Genomic DNA, 15178 nt, shown 5'->3' on the forward strand with positions numbered 1-15178 from the left:
GTCGATCCTAAAAGATTGTGCTTCGTCAGCAAGCCCGCTGCTATACGTTTTTGCTGCTTACTGAAGTTGGTATTTCATGAGTACATCAATGATGTCCGATGCTAGTTTTGGTCTTCTAAAACATTGAGGTTTTATGTACTGTGTTTTTTAGGCTGAATGAGTTCAATTTGAGATGCGTTATAGGTTCAGAAGTTCCGAAACAGCTAGAATATCATCATTTGTTAGTCTGGATGTGCAATTGATCATATAATTCAAAGATTTGCTGCTTGGATTCTAGATAAATTCTTAAAAGCTATTAAGTACAAAAAACATGTCCTTTCGCATATGTAAAATCATAGCGACGATGGTCGGGAATGACTTCCGAGTGATTTAGTTTTGCGTGATTACGTTGCGTGATTTGATTTCTTGATAAAGGACAGAATACAAATATTCTTTATATTGGAAAACGAAAAAAGTATAACTAATTGAAGGTCGACTAAACTATGGGCAGTAATACTATTTAAGAACCGAAATTGCATGATCTCCAATGAAGCAAATGAATTATGTTTCATATACCTGAAGTTCACCGAAAGAAATTTACAAGCACATGTCAGGGTTAAATGCATCTAAGTTCACCAACGTGAGCTTTTTAACTCATTCATACAACCGAACCAGTCATCAAACATCTCAGCAATCACTCCTAAATGGGACTAATGGGTTGACCTGAAAATGCATTTGAAGAATCACATCAATCTCGGCGTGAAGCATGCTCTTTGCTAATCAATTACGGTTCCTCGAGTGACACCCAAGTAAACCCGAAAAACACAACATTCAATTGAATGCTTGCAAGCTCACGTGCATCATCGTTTTGTTACTGTCGAAAAAAACCTGTGATATCTGAGTAGATACTAGAGTAGCCTTCTCGATGAAACCAAGTAAACCATCCATATCGACAAAAACTCAATTTGAAAACCAAGATTACCTACATGTTTAGCTAATTAATCTTCCAGAAACACAAGGTTGAATCTGGTCACAAGAAAAAAAAGAGAGAATGAAAAAAACACAAGGATGGAAGGACGAGACAGGGCATGGAAGGTAGGTCCGGTAACCACTATAACATAAAAAGTTACTCAAAATGGTCGCAGGACCATCCTGTCTCTCTCCAGAGTTGCATATACATACATCAACACTAATACGTCGTTAATTACTTGAAAGAGGAGATTACATTTGACCGCTGGATATGGAAAAACATGAATAGTGCGGTGCATAGTTAGCGATGCCTCTAAAAAAAGGGGCCACGCATGCAGAAATTCTATTCTGAAAATCTCTTGATGCAGCTCATGCCCGCCAGTGATCAAAACCGAGTTTTGCGCCAGTGCACCGTGTGCTTTGTGTCAGGAGGCACCACACGTTGTGATTCTACACTTGGAGTGAGAGGGGCTTTCTAAATTTAATTGGTAAAAGGACACTATAAGTGCCATAACTTGTGTACGGAGATCACTTTGGTGCCATAACTTTTTTTCGGATCACTTTGATGCCAAGTCGGAGGAAAAACGATCACTTAAGTGTCATAAGTTTTTTTTGGATCACTTCAGTGCTAAAATTTTTGAAAAACGATCACTTAAGTGCTAAAAAATTTTTAAAACGATCATTTAGGTGCTAAAAATTTTGAAAAACGATCACTTAAGTGCCAATCTCTGACGAGCCACGTCAGCTTCAGAAATTAATAAAAAAAATGCCACGTCGGATTTCCGGCGAAAAATTGTGTACGGCACCGGAGTTGACACTTAAGTGATCGTTTTTCAAAAATTTTAGCACTAAAGTGATCCAAAAAAAACTTATGGCACCAAAGTGAGCGCCGTACACAAGTTATGGCACTTGTAGTATTCTTTTGCCAAATTTAATTCCTGTGGGATCTCCTACGGATACCATAAGGTGACCTGCTCCTCAAGGGCTTAAAGAACATGTATATTGACTTTCAGTTAAATTCTATAGTGGATAATTTTATAATAAATAATAGAGAACTGCATGGATTTATAATTCTTTTACTTATTTCTATTAAATTATCACGGTCAAAATAATCTCTCGATCTTTTACACTTCTAATTTCTCATCGTCTCTCAAAAAACACATAATTACCATGAATAAGAAGACATCCAATAAACCCGTGAAGATGTTCCATTTCTTCGATCCCGAATCTCCTCCAATCATCATCGATCACTCGCCACTGGTACCATCAACGGTCTCTTCATCCTGCGTTTCCATTTGAAGGCGTGAGTGGATCCTGTGGTGGATTAATGACTCCAAGAAGTGTTCTGCATGCATAAATTTCACCAAGGGGATGGTTTGTCCTGCATTTAGTGCAATAAGCAAAGTCCCATCCACTTTAAGAATCAGCGAATATCTCTCCATGGAAATGCCCACAAGCCCTACAAAATGAAAGGAAAAGGGATGGCACGTCTGAATGCGAAGAATTGGTGCAACCCCCTTAGGTCTCTGGTTTTGCATACTGGCAAAAATGATTTTCCTGAATAAGCAAATTGAAAACTTTAGTTGTGGTTATGAAAATTTTAGGAGGAATTTAACTGATTAAAAGAGCAATGCAGATACTTTTCAACCGGCCGCCCGTCGCCGGCAGGGTTCGCTTCGTCGGTCCATAGGTGTAAATATGTGTTCTTGTTCACTTCAACTAGTTAATTGATAACCTTCTTTCATGTCTTTATTCATATAAAGAAACAACTTCCAATGCCATGTTTCCTTAGATAAGGTTTGGGAGCAAAGTTTAAAGTTCTGAGACATTGGAGTGTACTGCATCCTGTTTTCGTGCAAGAATGTAGCATTGCGCAAAAATAGAATCAGATAATACACACTTTTCGATGTCGTGCCGAGATAATTCAAGGTTAGCTCATCAAAAAACACAATAAAGTCAACCAATTGCATCTTCTCAAAAGAGTTGACTCGTATACATTTGAATCGGAAAAGACCATTCATCACTTCGTGGGAAGAATAAAAGAAACTCTTGAGCTATAATCGTGCTCTCTTTTTGACTTTAACCAATCACATGCCAGTATTCAGGAAAGAAAAATCCTATCGCAAAAACCATCCAATAGAGACTCAAGCTGCTGCATGGCTTGCGCCACAAGCATCCTATAACAGAACTTGCACGCGATTGAGTCCCATAACATCCCACCGATCTCCAACACTTGTCTCTTGACAAAACAGCTCGTTCTAATTCACGTTCAGCGCGTAGCTCCTTGGCGACGTCCAGTAGCGGAACACGAGCCGGAGCTTGGTGCCCATGTCTGCATCCCTCACGGCAACGTCCTTCCCTTCCCTGCTCACGAGTCACGACCCGCCCCACCACACCATCTGCTCGCCCATCCACTGGAGCATGTGGGACATCATACAGCCCCACGGAAGCAGGAGCTGCGACAAGTGCCCGAGGTCACCATCTATCAGCTTCTTCTTGATCTTCCACAGATCCTCATAGAGCGCCAACTTCATAAAGATGTCCGAGCAAAATAAATGGGAAGTTACAAATTACATACAACTCCAAGCCCTTCCAAACCTTGCCAAGGCATCCCCCATTGCAGATGTCTTTCTTCCCCTTGAGTAAGAGTAATGCATTCCATCCAAGTACACAAGTTTTTTTCTTTCTTTTTTGCTCTTCCTTTCATACAAATAAGAAGCTTCAGTGCAACTAAAGAGAAAGGGCACTTACAGAGAAGTGTGTCCACCATGCACTTGTATGCCCCGAAGATCCTGAGCAACCAGAGCCCATTCAAGAGCCAAACCCTCCTTTGAGAAAAAAAATCTAATTAACTCAAATATGAGCAACCAGAGCCCATTCAAGACCAAACCCTCCTTTGAGAAAAAAATCTAATTAACTCAAATATTTTAGTCAGCGTAAAACTAGTCTTCACATTTCAGATAAGTGCTCGTAAAAACTCTGCTATCCCCGTGATGTAATTAAAAGAAAACTACTTAAGAAAGCAACGTTCTTATCTTAAAGTCCAACGACAGCAAGTTTACCAAGCCATCTTGTCCCCACAGGAGGCCTGATACCTGGCTCTTAGCAAAGAGATAGCGAGAGGGGCAGACCAGCCAGATATGTTGCAGCAAGTTTTCCTGTGCAAGGTGGGGTTGCTGAGGATTTCCCATCCTCTCTATGGCTAAATCTCCTAAGAAACTTTGAATTATCGAACATGAGTAGTTCATTGGAGACCTGATTATGTCCATTTTTAACTCGTTTGAGCAGCACCCCCGATCATCGGAGCTTTTTCCCCCCTAAGGCAATGACCGGGTTCCACGTTTTGCATAAACGGAACACAAGGTGGAGCTTGAGTGAGGCAAAGATCAAAATGCAGAGAGGACGAGCAGTTAGTAATCTCTCTCTTCCACATTGGTTTACAGGAAGTCTGCTGCTTCTTCTGTGCGCCGTATTTGCCAGTATACTCTTGGATATGTCACCACCTGATCAACAGCTTCCGTTGAATTCTCCACGGGTGGCTTCAGAGGCCGGAAATTTCCATTCCTGGGGATTAAAGATGCTGGCAAGTTCTCCTCATCTTCTGGTGCCATCACTGACCTCGGCTCTGCGTGCGTGTCCGTCAATCTATGCCTCGACCCACTTGACCTCAAACCCCTGGAGTTTATAGGAGTCTTCCGGGCAGGGGAACCAGGGTTGGCCCTTTAGGTATTAAAAGAACTCTTTGGGGACAGAATCCATGTCCACGTAACAATTTATGGCTTTGGCATCAGCATTCGGCGCAGCCCAGTAATCAGACTGAATCAGAGATAAGCGTTTCCCATTACACTATTAAGAGAAAAAGACACAAAAAACAAACAAGTGACAAGTGAACAGGAGGGCAGATGAAACCATACACCTTAGAGTTCTCCTAGCACGAGTTACATCGACTTTCATTCGACGAACACATGACATTACAAGTGAACAGGAGGGCAGATGAAACCATACACCTTAGAGTTCTCCTAGCACGAGTTACATCGACTTTCATTCGACGAACACATGACATTATAATGATATCACATTCTTGGCCTTGGAAAGCGCCCACAATATTTATAAAAAGATCCTTCCCTTCTTCTGAATTCAGAACCTCCTGAAAGTCACGTTGAAGGCACTTGAACTGCAACCCGTAAATCCACGGAATACTTCCCCACACCCATAGATTTCGGTTCGGTTCGGTTCGGTTCGGTTCTCCAAAAAACCCTAACTCTCCATTGCATCCGCACCACGACTCAGAAGGAAGCAACACGCGAGTGTTGATAGCACAACCTAGAGGAATTGAATCAGAGAGAGATGGGCAAACCCGAATCCCTGCTACAATCTCTCGTCAAATCCAGAACACGCCTCTCGAGCCACACAATCTGTTGACGGGTTCAAGCGGTACAGAAGAAGCGTGAAAGACGGAAGAGGGATCGGCGGCGAACTGCGTGGTGGACTGAGAGGGCATGAAACCGCCGCCGGAGAAAGCGGCGGCGCCGTCGAATTGGCTTCCGAACATGGCTATCTTCTCCGGATGCTGCGAATTCCAAACCCTAGAGGGGATCGAATACCAGTTTTTTTTTTTTCACGAAAAATCAGTTATTTAAAAAATAGAATTTGACGGCTATTGATTAATTTCATTTTTTTTATAGATAATAGGTATCTTTGGCTAGATAATTAACTACACGACTTTCACATGTTATTATTATTATTATCATTATTTATAATTCTCGGGTTCATATGGATTTTGATTTCGATAATCAATTTATAATTAACTACACGACTTCCCATCATAATTGGTTAGATAACTTCGCACATTTGAGTCTAGTAATTTTTTCTATTATCATGTAAAAAGTATGATATAGTGCTTTATTAAAAATAATTCTTCTAGAGTAACACTAAAAGTGTAAAATACGGATCACAACAATGCTGTTTTTCCGTATACTAAAATTTTAATATTCGGCTTACTTTTTATTTTGGATTTCAATAAATAATGACACTTATATTATTGTATCAATCTCGATCTTACAATACTCAAGACTTAATCCTGTCCTTTAATGTTTTATTTCAATATTAAATGATCATCTTGATTTGAAATAAGGAAACTCGTTGATCTTATTAGTGTTTTTAGCTAGGACTAGCAATCTTTGGCACGATTAGGCTACACAACATGTATAAAGCTTGTTTTTATAAGTTTAATCGAATTTGGCCATAAATGGATCAACCCATTTATACATGAAAAATATATGTGTTACATGTGCGCCAACTATTTTAATCTATTTGTCACTCTAAAACACGTATAGTTTAGATGCAGTATGATTAAAATTTTATAGCAAGAGTTCGCATTGTAAATGTGCTAGATTGTATCATCTGCCCTTTTCAATAAATGAGGTCAATAAACTTGTTGTGTTCGAATTTGCACTAAATTCGAAATAATACAATTTTATTTGTAAGGTTCTCTTCATTATCGTGATGACTTATTTCCTCATTTGGCACTAAACCTAATACGCATGCAATTTGGTTTAGCTTTAATTTTCAGTTAATTAAATAGCCGGTTGAGGAAAGCAATAATAGTTCTAAAAGAGGAAAGAAAATATGCAATTAAGGCAGTTGCCTTATTTGAACGCCAGGAGCCTTGTGCACAAAACAGGAAAGTCGAGTTCGCCTCCTAAGACAACCGACCAACGGCTATATAAGACCGCTAGTATCGCTGCTGTATGTCATCTGCAGATAGAATTTCCTATTCTCCGATTTTCCGTTCCGGTGCTTCTTCTTCCATTTGTCTCGCGATACATCTTCCAAAGCTTTCACAAAACATTTCTTGGGCTTTCTCGTGATTGGATTTCAACGTTGCCGTGAAATCCTCTTTAGTTCACTGTGGGAAGTAATAGCATGGAGACGGTTTACTGTGGATATACTTTGAGGCTGGATACAAGACATTCCGATTTCTCTGGCCTGCCGACCGCTGTATTCAACTTCTCGGTCAAGTGGCACCATTTGCTAGTGTTCGTGGATCAACTGGGGGAGCCAATAAATGTTCAAGACACTACGTTGTCTGAGTCGAGTCAGTCGCTTGAGATGCCACTCGGTATCCTACCATGGCAATCCCTCTGCGAAACGCACGTGGAGAGAGTTCTCTATGCTTTGGGTGTTCATAGCAGCTTTTGGGATGATATCGTAAGAATGATTATGTGCACGGCATTTCGAGGATCGGGTCATGGCCATCGACAGTTTAACATGAACATAAATTTGGATTTGGCCACGAAGGAGGAAGTCGAAATGGAAGACATCACTGGAGGATACGAGTCGGATACCGACCAAGTGGCGCGGGGCGTCTCCAGAAGCACCATCGAAAACCTCGAGCGGAAGAGCTGCTCTGTCCTGGACAGTGACGGATGCTGCTGCATTTGTTTAGAGGAACTGAATGGGGCGGATAAAGTGATGGAGATACCATGTTCGCACCACTTTCACAGCAAATGCATCGTCGAGTGGCTCGAGGGGAATGACTCGTGTCCGCTGTGTCGTGGCAAAGTAGAAATAGAAGATCCCGAGTAGTTGGTTTTAGTTTGTAAGATTTTCTACTAAAAAAATGAATTCTCTTTTTTCCGATGCATTTAGTAATTTGTTGCAATTACTTTGGGTACTCAATGCAATGCCTAGCTCAAGTGGGTACTCGATGCCATTCTCATATATGCTAATCAAAAGGGATCCACTTGACTTCACGCCAGCACGAACTTTAACCTCAGAAAACAACCGAATAGCCTTATCAAACCAGTCGATCCTAAAAGATTGTGCTTCATCAACTAGCCCGCTGCTACACGTTTTTACTGCTTACTGAAGTTGGTATTTCATGAGTACATTAATGATGTCCGATGCTAGTTTTGGTCTTGTAAAAGATTGAGCTTTTCTGTACTCTGTTTTTTAGGCTGAACAAGTTCAATTTGAGAAGCTTATATGTTCAGAAGTGCCGAAACAGCAAGAACATCGTCATTTGTTAGTCTGGATGTGCAATTGATCACATAATTCAAAGATTTGCTTCTTGGATTGTAGATAAATTCTTAAAAGCTATTAAGTACAAAAGACTTGTCCTTTCACATATGTAAAGTCATAGTGACGATGGTCGGGAATGAGGTCCGAGCGATTTAGTTTTGCGCAGTTGCATTTCGTGATTTGATTTCTTGAAAAAGTACAGAATACAAATATTCTTTATATTGCAAAACGAAAAAAGTATAACTAATTGCAGGACGACAAAACTATGGCAGTAATACTATTTAAGAATCGAAATAACATGATCTCCAATACCTGAAGTTCATCGGAAGAAATTTACAGGCACATGTCTGGGTTAAATGCATCTAAGTTCGCCAACTTGAGCATTTTTAATTCATTCATACAACCAAACCATTCATCAAACATCTCAGCAACCACTCCTAAATGGACTAATGGGGTGACCTGAAAATGCATTTGAAGAATCACATCAATCTCTGGTGTGAATGGTGCTCTTTGCTAATTAGTTACAGTTCCTCGAGTGTCACCCAATTAAACCCGAAAAACACGACATTCAATTGAATGCTTGCAAACTCACGTGCATCATCGTTTTGTTAACGTCGAAAACAACCTGTGATATCTGAGTAGATACTAGAGTAGCCTTCCCGATGAAACCAAGTAAACCATCCATCGACAAAAACTCCATTTGAAAACCAAGATTACCTGCATATTTAGCTCATTAATCTCCCAGAAACACAAGGTTGAATCTAGTCACAAGAAAAAAAAAGAGAGAATGAAAAAAAACACATGGAAGGACAAGACAGGACATGGAAGGTAGGTCCTGTAACAACTATAACATAGCAAGTCACTCAAAATGCTCGCAGGACCATCCTGTCTCTCTCCGGAGTTGCATATACATACATCAACACTAATAAGTCATTAATTACTTGAAAGAGGAAATTACATTTGACTGTTGGATATGGAAAAACATAAATAGTGCGGTGCATAATCAGTGATGCTTCTAAAAGCGGGGCCACGCATGCAGAAATTCTATTGTGAAAACCAAGCTTTGCGCTTGCGAGCTCATGCCCACCACTGATCGAAACCAAGCTTTGCGCTTGTGAGCCGTATACTTTGTGTCAACAGGCACCACACTTTCCCTTTTGTCCTCATCTGTTCTTTCTTTCTCATAACCCACTCTCTTCCCACTCCTCTCCTATTTAGTTTCTGTTATTTCTTTGGCCAGTAGTGCCTAGCAAGATACTAACCTGCATTTGAAAAGAGAGCCAAACGAAAAGAAAATTGCCCCAGTCAATATTTACATGAGAACACTTGCAAAAGAATGTTCACATAAAAATACCAAATGAACGGGGGGAGAGAGAGAGCGAGAGAGTTTCTTATGCAAACCCACATATAGAATGAGCCTAAAAATGAATTTGATATGCAAATCCATGCTCAGAACAAGTCTAACATAATATTCAACTGTAAATTATGATGCAAACTCACTGTTCGATTGTCTTCATCACCACTACTATCATCGGAGGGACTCTCCCCATCTTCCTGCTCTTGGTGCTGTTTTCAACAATGATTTCGAGGTAAGTTCATTTTTCTTTGCTAAGATTCTCATAAAGGCATTTATCCGAATTACTATGGCAGCGCTCAGCCTTTATCTAGAACATTAAGATTCTTATCTCATCCACACAGTCTAGAGCACTTATTCTGCAACCAAAGCCTTTGTATAATCTTTTGTTAAATGGCACTTCTCTTGCTTGGACTTGGCATTAGACCGTCCTTAAAAGAAAACTGAAAAAAAGAGGAAAACTTGTCATGACAATTACAAGCAACTCTGGACATGACATTGATAAGAATCTCTACATAATCACAGACCAACTTTATTAGCTCGGTTTTGCCAGTTATCCTAGGCAACAATAACCCATTAGTAAGAGAATGGGCAAAGACAGCTAAAATTGTATTATGCGCACATTTGATAATCTCATATACAAGCTGTCGCGTATTTAAGAAATAAACTAATGAGATTATTGCGGAAATTTCTCAGAAATTTATTTATTTATTGATAGTTAAAAGAAAATATTACTGAAGGGCACCAAGGGAGTGGAAACCCGTATACCAAAAGAGCTCATAATCAAAAGAGCTCAGTTACTAGACAAATTATGTACAATGTCAATTTGAAGCATTTCCATCCACACATGACTTTCCTCTATACCAAAGGTATAAGATTTTCAACCAACTTTCAATAATTACAGAAAAGGGCGTTTCCTCTCCAATGAAACCTCTCTTATTCCGATCTCAGAAACTCAACTTTAACGGAGGTCTTCCAACAGACAGAATATATACAAAGATATGCACAGCATATGTTGTTCCATCAATGTTGAACACTAAAATAAGTTTTGGTAATAATATAGGTACCTGTATGGGTAGTCAGCCACCACACCACCTGCAAATCCAACATGCGAGGCAGAACTCAAAATCAACTCACGATGGGCTATACTTTCTGGGTAAACTTGAAAAAACTGTTCTTTTCTCCCCTTGCTAAGCATCTATACGACAATCCAAAAAATGCCCTAAAAACAACCAAGACGAAGTTCGATTATAAGCCAGCCAAATAGGGAGTAGGAGTTCTGCATGATAGAAAAGCAGAAAAGAAGAAAGTTTTTTCTCGTTTAGGACAATCATCCAGTTATCGTCCAATACTAAGGAACATACTTCAATCTTAACCGTGGCTCGTGCGAGGACTTATCTGCATTGCATAACCACTGCTTGAAAAACAGATATAGAATCAACAAACTACAGAAAAGAAACCGAAAAAGATTGCTAGTTACCCAGTGTAGAAACTTAGAGAATTTACAGAGAGTACAGCAAGATTACGAAATAAGAATGTTTAACATGCAAAATTAAAGATGGAAGACAAACAAAATGTATGGAACCGATACAACAATGACAAAAGGTTTATCACCAGGCTACATTCCTTTGGTCCTTCAAACCCAACTATGCTCAAGTTCTAAACATTTCATGTGCACACTTTACCCCATGAGTATCCACTTAATAACAAGTCATTCTAATGTGGCATTCATTTGGTGTCTAACTAGCAGATAAAGGGGGAAAGACAGAGAGTTGAAGCTACCACAGTTGAAGCACAACAGTAGCTACTTTCTTTATATCTCTGCAGGGAACTTTTTAGAGTTGATTGCAATATTAGCTGTTTCATTCTATCCATGTGGCCACACGATAGATGCAAATCAACAATGTTAACAGACATGGGTTCAAATACACAATGATTTCTAGGGAAAGCAAGAGCTTAGAATAATAAGGATTTACAAAATGCAGCTGCAAATCATTTAGGGGGCAGAATGCCAGCAAATCTTAGGGTGTGTTCGTTTCACAGAAAATAATTGATTTGGAAAATATTTTCCAAAAAATAATCGCTTATATCTTTTACAAAAATAAATGAATAGAAATGTTTTCATCTTTCACGAAAATAGTTAGGCATAGATTGTTATCAATGATGAAAATATTTTCTGTTGACTAATTTTTATAAACGATACAAGCAATCATTTTTTGGAAAATGTTTTATAAATCACTCATTTTCTGCGAAACAAACGCACCCTTAGATGTAATGCAAGTTCATCAGACACTATACAAAAAGATAAAAGGCTACTCCGGTGAGTATTCACCCAGAAACTACATATTTAGGGAATAAACAAAGAGTTTTCAGAGCACAAAGAAATAAACAAATAGCTGCTCAAAGTAACACCATCAAATTCTTCCAAATCTATATAATAAGTCCGGCATCACACAATAGTCATTAAATACTTCCAGATATTCCACATCTAGATGTAAAAGACCCTGCAAGACATGTCTACATCCACATGTTGCAACTATATAAATTAACCTGAACACTGGTGCTAAAGCCCACCATCTATCATATTGACACCAGCCCCTGATCGATGCACCAAAACTTGAGAGTTACAAGAAAAATTTATTTGCTGACACATGCTTACAGATTTCAAGTAATTGCGCAATGAATTATCACTTGATGTAATGAATATTGTAGCTTCCTTTACTATGCAGAACAGTCTTATCTAAGATCTTACCAAGGATATTAACATAATCGGTCCTCTTTTAAAAACACTAGTCTTGGGAGAAACTTTAATTAGATCCACTGCACAAGTACCTTAATATATCCTCTAAATTATACCAGCTGGATTAAGCCACATTTACTTGAGCCTGACAAGAAAAAAGTAAAATCTTGTTTCATAGTCTAAAACAAGTGTGCTCTTTTTGGTACTTACACTAAGGAACCCAATAATACAGAAGCTCAACTGCTACTTACTACTTTTTGCACTATTAAGTGTGAGTGTAGTAATTCTGTAGCTCCAAATGAAGATTAGCTCCATATAACATCCAAGAAGAGAACTCCTATGGAGTAATATCATTAAAATGATAATGAACACAATAAAGTGAACCTGAACACAGAGATACTGATGGCTCCATCAATAACACCAGGTCTAAGTCCCAAAGCCTACAACACAAAATTCACCAATAAAAACAATGGCAAAGAGATCAAGCGAATTATATAAGATGCGGAACGATCAATACCATCAAATTTGACAATTGACAAGACCAAGTACAATATGCCAGCACAAAGTTCTTCAAAAATAGAGAAAGCATCAAGCACGCAAGCACATATACTCCATAACAACTGCCATCACATTAATATTGCGTGTTAAAATTCTGGCCAGCCAGTTGATCATCTCTTTTTTACTGTCAGGTGTCTTTTGCTATTTGGACTACGGTTCCGGTTCAACCAAGATGGGATCACCTAGGTAATGCTAAACAATGGGACAGAGATGATTCTTAATGGAAATGGCATAGAGGAATCAGAAACACCAAGAAAACTCCAAAATCCTTCCATTATCTAAAGGTGCGCTTGTTTTTCCGAAAAATGATTAGTTATATTGCCTATAAAAATTACTCAATGAAAAATACTTTCATTATCAACAACAATTCACGCCTAACTATTTTCGGATACGATGAAAATATTTTTCATTCATTCATTTTGTGAGCAAAATAACTAAACATTTTTTGGAAATTTTTTTCCAAATTTTGAGTTCTCCTTCAAACAAATGCACCCTAATATGCAGAACTTAAAGGCATGGAAGGAACAAAAGGAATTTTGAAGGCTTGGGATCAAATCAGCAAAAGTTGAACAGCCTTGTTCTATATTCTTCCGCAGAAAAACAACTGTTTTTTATTTGGTTAGGCCTTTTCATTTGCTTTTCTATTTTCTTTCTCTCTTTTTTTTTTTTGACTTTCCGATGTATGTAGTTCATGGGTACTCAATGTAAAACTCTGTTCTATTTCATTAATGTGCCTATTCATTATAATAACTAAAGAGACAGAAAACAATGGCCGCTAAAAGCATTAAAGGTGAAGTAGGAGAAAGAGTCAATGTGCAGAATTTCCTCAGATTTAGAAATAATACAGCTCAAAAGCTTTAAACTGGTCAATACCTGACCCATGTCCCCAAGCAAAACCTCACCTTCTGCCTCTCTCTCCAATGCGAAGTCTACATTTGAACAGGCAAATGGAATATCAAAATCTGAGCAAACTAACACAAATTCTCAAATCAATAGGTATGGACATTTCCATACCAAGCATTGACGGCGAAATGTCCAAACCAATCCAGACGTGTCCATTTTCCGATAGCCGTCTCCCCCACTTAATCCAGATCCGCAACCCAGAAAGACCCAAAATGTCAATACAACATGATCAACCATCAAACCTCCCTGAGCTTTACAAACACTCCTCACGAGAAATAAGGAGAGAAGTATCCTCATCAAGCAGGTGATGATATCAAAGCTAAGAAAGTATAACCGAGCAATAAGGTCTCGAGCCGTAATTTAACAAGAGGAGTTGATGGGTTGTTCATTCCTGAAAACCTAAAGCCGAAGATGCAAGACCCCGGCAAGCAAATTGACCATGTCTCTTCATCAACCCAAAAGCTTACCCAATGTACAGGAGACATTCTTCAATACTGCCCAATAGGAGTTCCAATCATCAGTCATAAAACATCGTGTATTCGGGTCAAAGACATCGCAATCGCACTCCAGATAAGTTCTCCCACCGTCTCATCAACCTCCACCGGATGTCGATCAAGTCAACATCGCCCTCAACGCGGAATACACGTACCCAACACTTTCAAATCAAATTCAAGCACAAGCCCACTCAGCACTCGCAGAAGGAAGGGGGGATACCGGTGTCAGGGAGCAATCACGGAACTCCGCCGTCCGGCGAAGCAAGAAGCTCCAAAGCTCTCTCCGACAGCCGACACAACCGTGAATGTACTTGCGAGCGTCGACGTCGGTGTAGAGTATCTCGGGCGGCGCCTGTATTTCTGGTCGGGATGCCATTGACAGAGCGACCGGAAGAAGAAGAAGCTACTCACGAACTGAGTTCGGGGACGGAAGTTTCCAGCCGAGAAGAACCGACGGCGTTTCCTGTAACTTTTTTTTTTGAGGTGAATATTACGAAAAACCTTGATATATCTGTCATAAATTTATTCCTAACTAATTTTTTGATCACCAAAAATCTCAAATTGATACATTTATGACAAATTTATCATCCGTTAACTTCCATTAAATTAGATTAATATCACAAAAAATCACAAATTGATATACCTGTGACAAACAGAAGGTAAAACTCCCAACCGGTACACTTGTTAACTACCACGTGCCATTCGATTTTGTAATTTGACGGTAAAATTTAACAGAAACTAATTGAGAGTAAATTTGTTATGGGTGTACCAGTTTGGGGCTTTTGATGGTCAAAAAATTAGTTTTTGGTAAATTTATCAGGAACGTACCACTTTGAGATTTTTCGTGATATTAACCTTTAAATTTTTTTCGAATTTCGAGACACGCACTTTGATTTCCATTTAATGCAACTCGTCGAAAATATTATTGGGAGCAATACATGAAATGTACACATGGTTATTTTAGAGTATTTCTAAACATAGTATGAGAACTATATATTTGCACGCTAGTGACTTCCAATCAATCTCCCCCGATAGATCATATTGTTAATCTATGGTTATAGAAAGAGGGGCTCGTGTATATTGTATATAGAGGGATGTGCTCCCTTCATTTGATCATCTACTGAGGCAGCACGAGTAAGCGAATGCTAGAATCTACCG

General features: G+C 39.1%; 2 protein-coding genes across 7 annotated transcripts; one reads left to right on the forward strand and one right to left on the reverse strand.

The window, feature by feature from the left end:
• The first annotated feature begins 6873 nt into the window (after positions 1-6873).
• LOC115679370 (E3 ubiquitin-protein ligase At3g02290-like) lies at positions 6874-7536 on the forward strand. Its single transcript, XM_030602956.1, has one exon. The coding sequence runs from the start codon at positions 6874-6876 to the stop codon at positions 7534-7536; it is 663 nt and encodes a 220-aa protein (XP_030458816.1).
• Positions 7537-8775: 1239 nt separating this feature from the next.
• On the reverse strand, positions 8776-14484 carry LOC115679405 (18S rRNA (guanine-N(7))-methyltransferase RID2-like). 6 transcript variants are annotated; one of them, XR_008816503.1, is made up of 7 exons: positions 14241-14484; positions 13982-14122; positions 13638-13704; positions 13526-13552; positions 12450-12505; positions 9472-10770; positions 8776-9233 (listed from the first exon to the last, which is right to left on the reverse strand). XR_008816503.1 is itself a non-coding variant. In XM_056311119.1 (7 exons), the coding sequence occupies exons 1-6, from the start codon at positions 14009-14011 to the stop codon at positions 10574-10576; spliced, it is 309 nt and encodes a 102-aa protein (XP_056167094.1). In that variant the 5' UTR covers positions 14012-14484; the 3' UTR covers positions 8776-9233; positions 9472-10573. The 6 variants fall into 6 exon arrangements, 4 of the variants coding, with proteins under 4 accessions (XP_056167094.1, XP_056167093.1, XP_056167095.1 ...); XM_056311119.1 differs by having other exon boundaries at positions 9472-10604; positions 10690-10770; positions 13497-13552; positions 13994-14484; XM_056311118.1 differs by having other exon boundaries at positions 9472-10604; positions 10690-10770; positions 13497-13552; positions 13638-13716; positions 13994-14484.
• Between the last annotated feature and the right edge of the window lie 694 nt (positions 14485-15178).

The sequence above is a fragment of the Syzygium oleosum genome, unplaced genomic scaffold, assembly GCF_021117445.2.
Source record: "Syzygium oleosum isolate NSW1041296 unplaced genomic scaffold, Sole_v2.1 Sole_v2.04, whole genome shotgun sequence".
Classification (NCBI taxonomy): Eukaryota; Viridiplantae; Streptophyta; class Magnoliopsida; order Myrtales; family Myrtaceae; genus Syzygium; species Syzygium oleosum.

What these genes read in the sequence shown, in the direction of transcription:
- LOC115679370 (XM_030602956.1), top strand. Translation starts at nt 6,874, where the DNA reads ATGGAGACGGTTTACTGTGGATATACTTTGAGGCTGGATACAAGACAT.
- LOC115679405 (XM_056311118.1), bottom strand. An exon ending in CATTTCGCCGTCAATGCTTG is followed by an intron (nt 13,553 to 13,637) that starts GTATGGAAATGT and finishes GTTCAAATGTAG; the next exon opens with ACTTCGCATTGGAGAGAGAG. An exon ending in ATCAGTATCTCTGTGTTCAG is followed by an intron (nt 10,771 to 12,449) that starts GTTCACTTTATT and finishes TCTTTTCTGTAG; the next exon opens with TTTGTTGATTCTATATCTGT.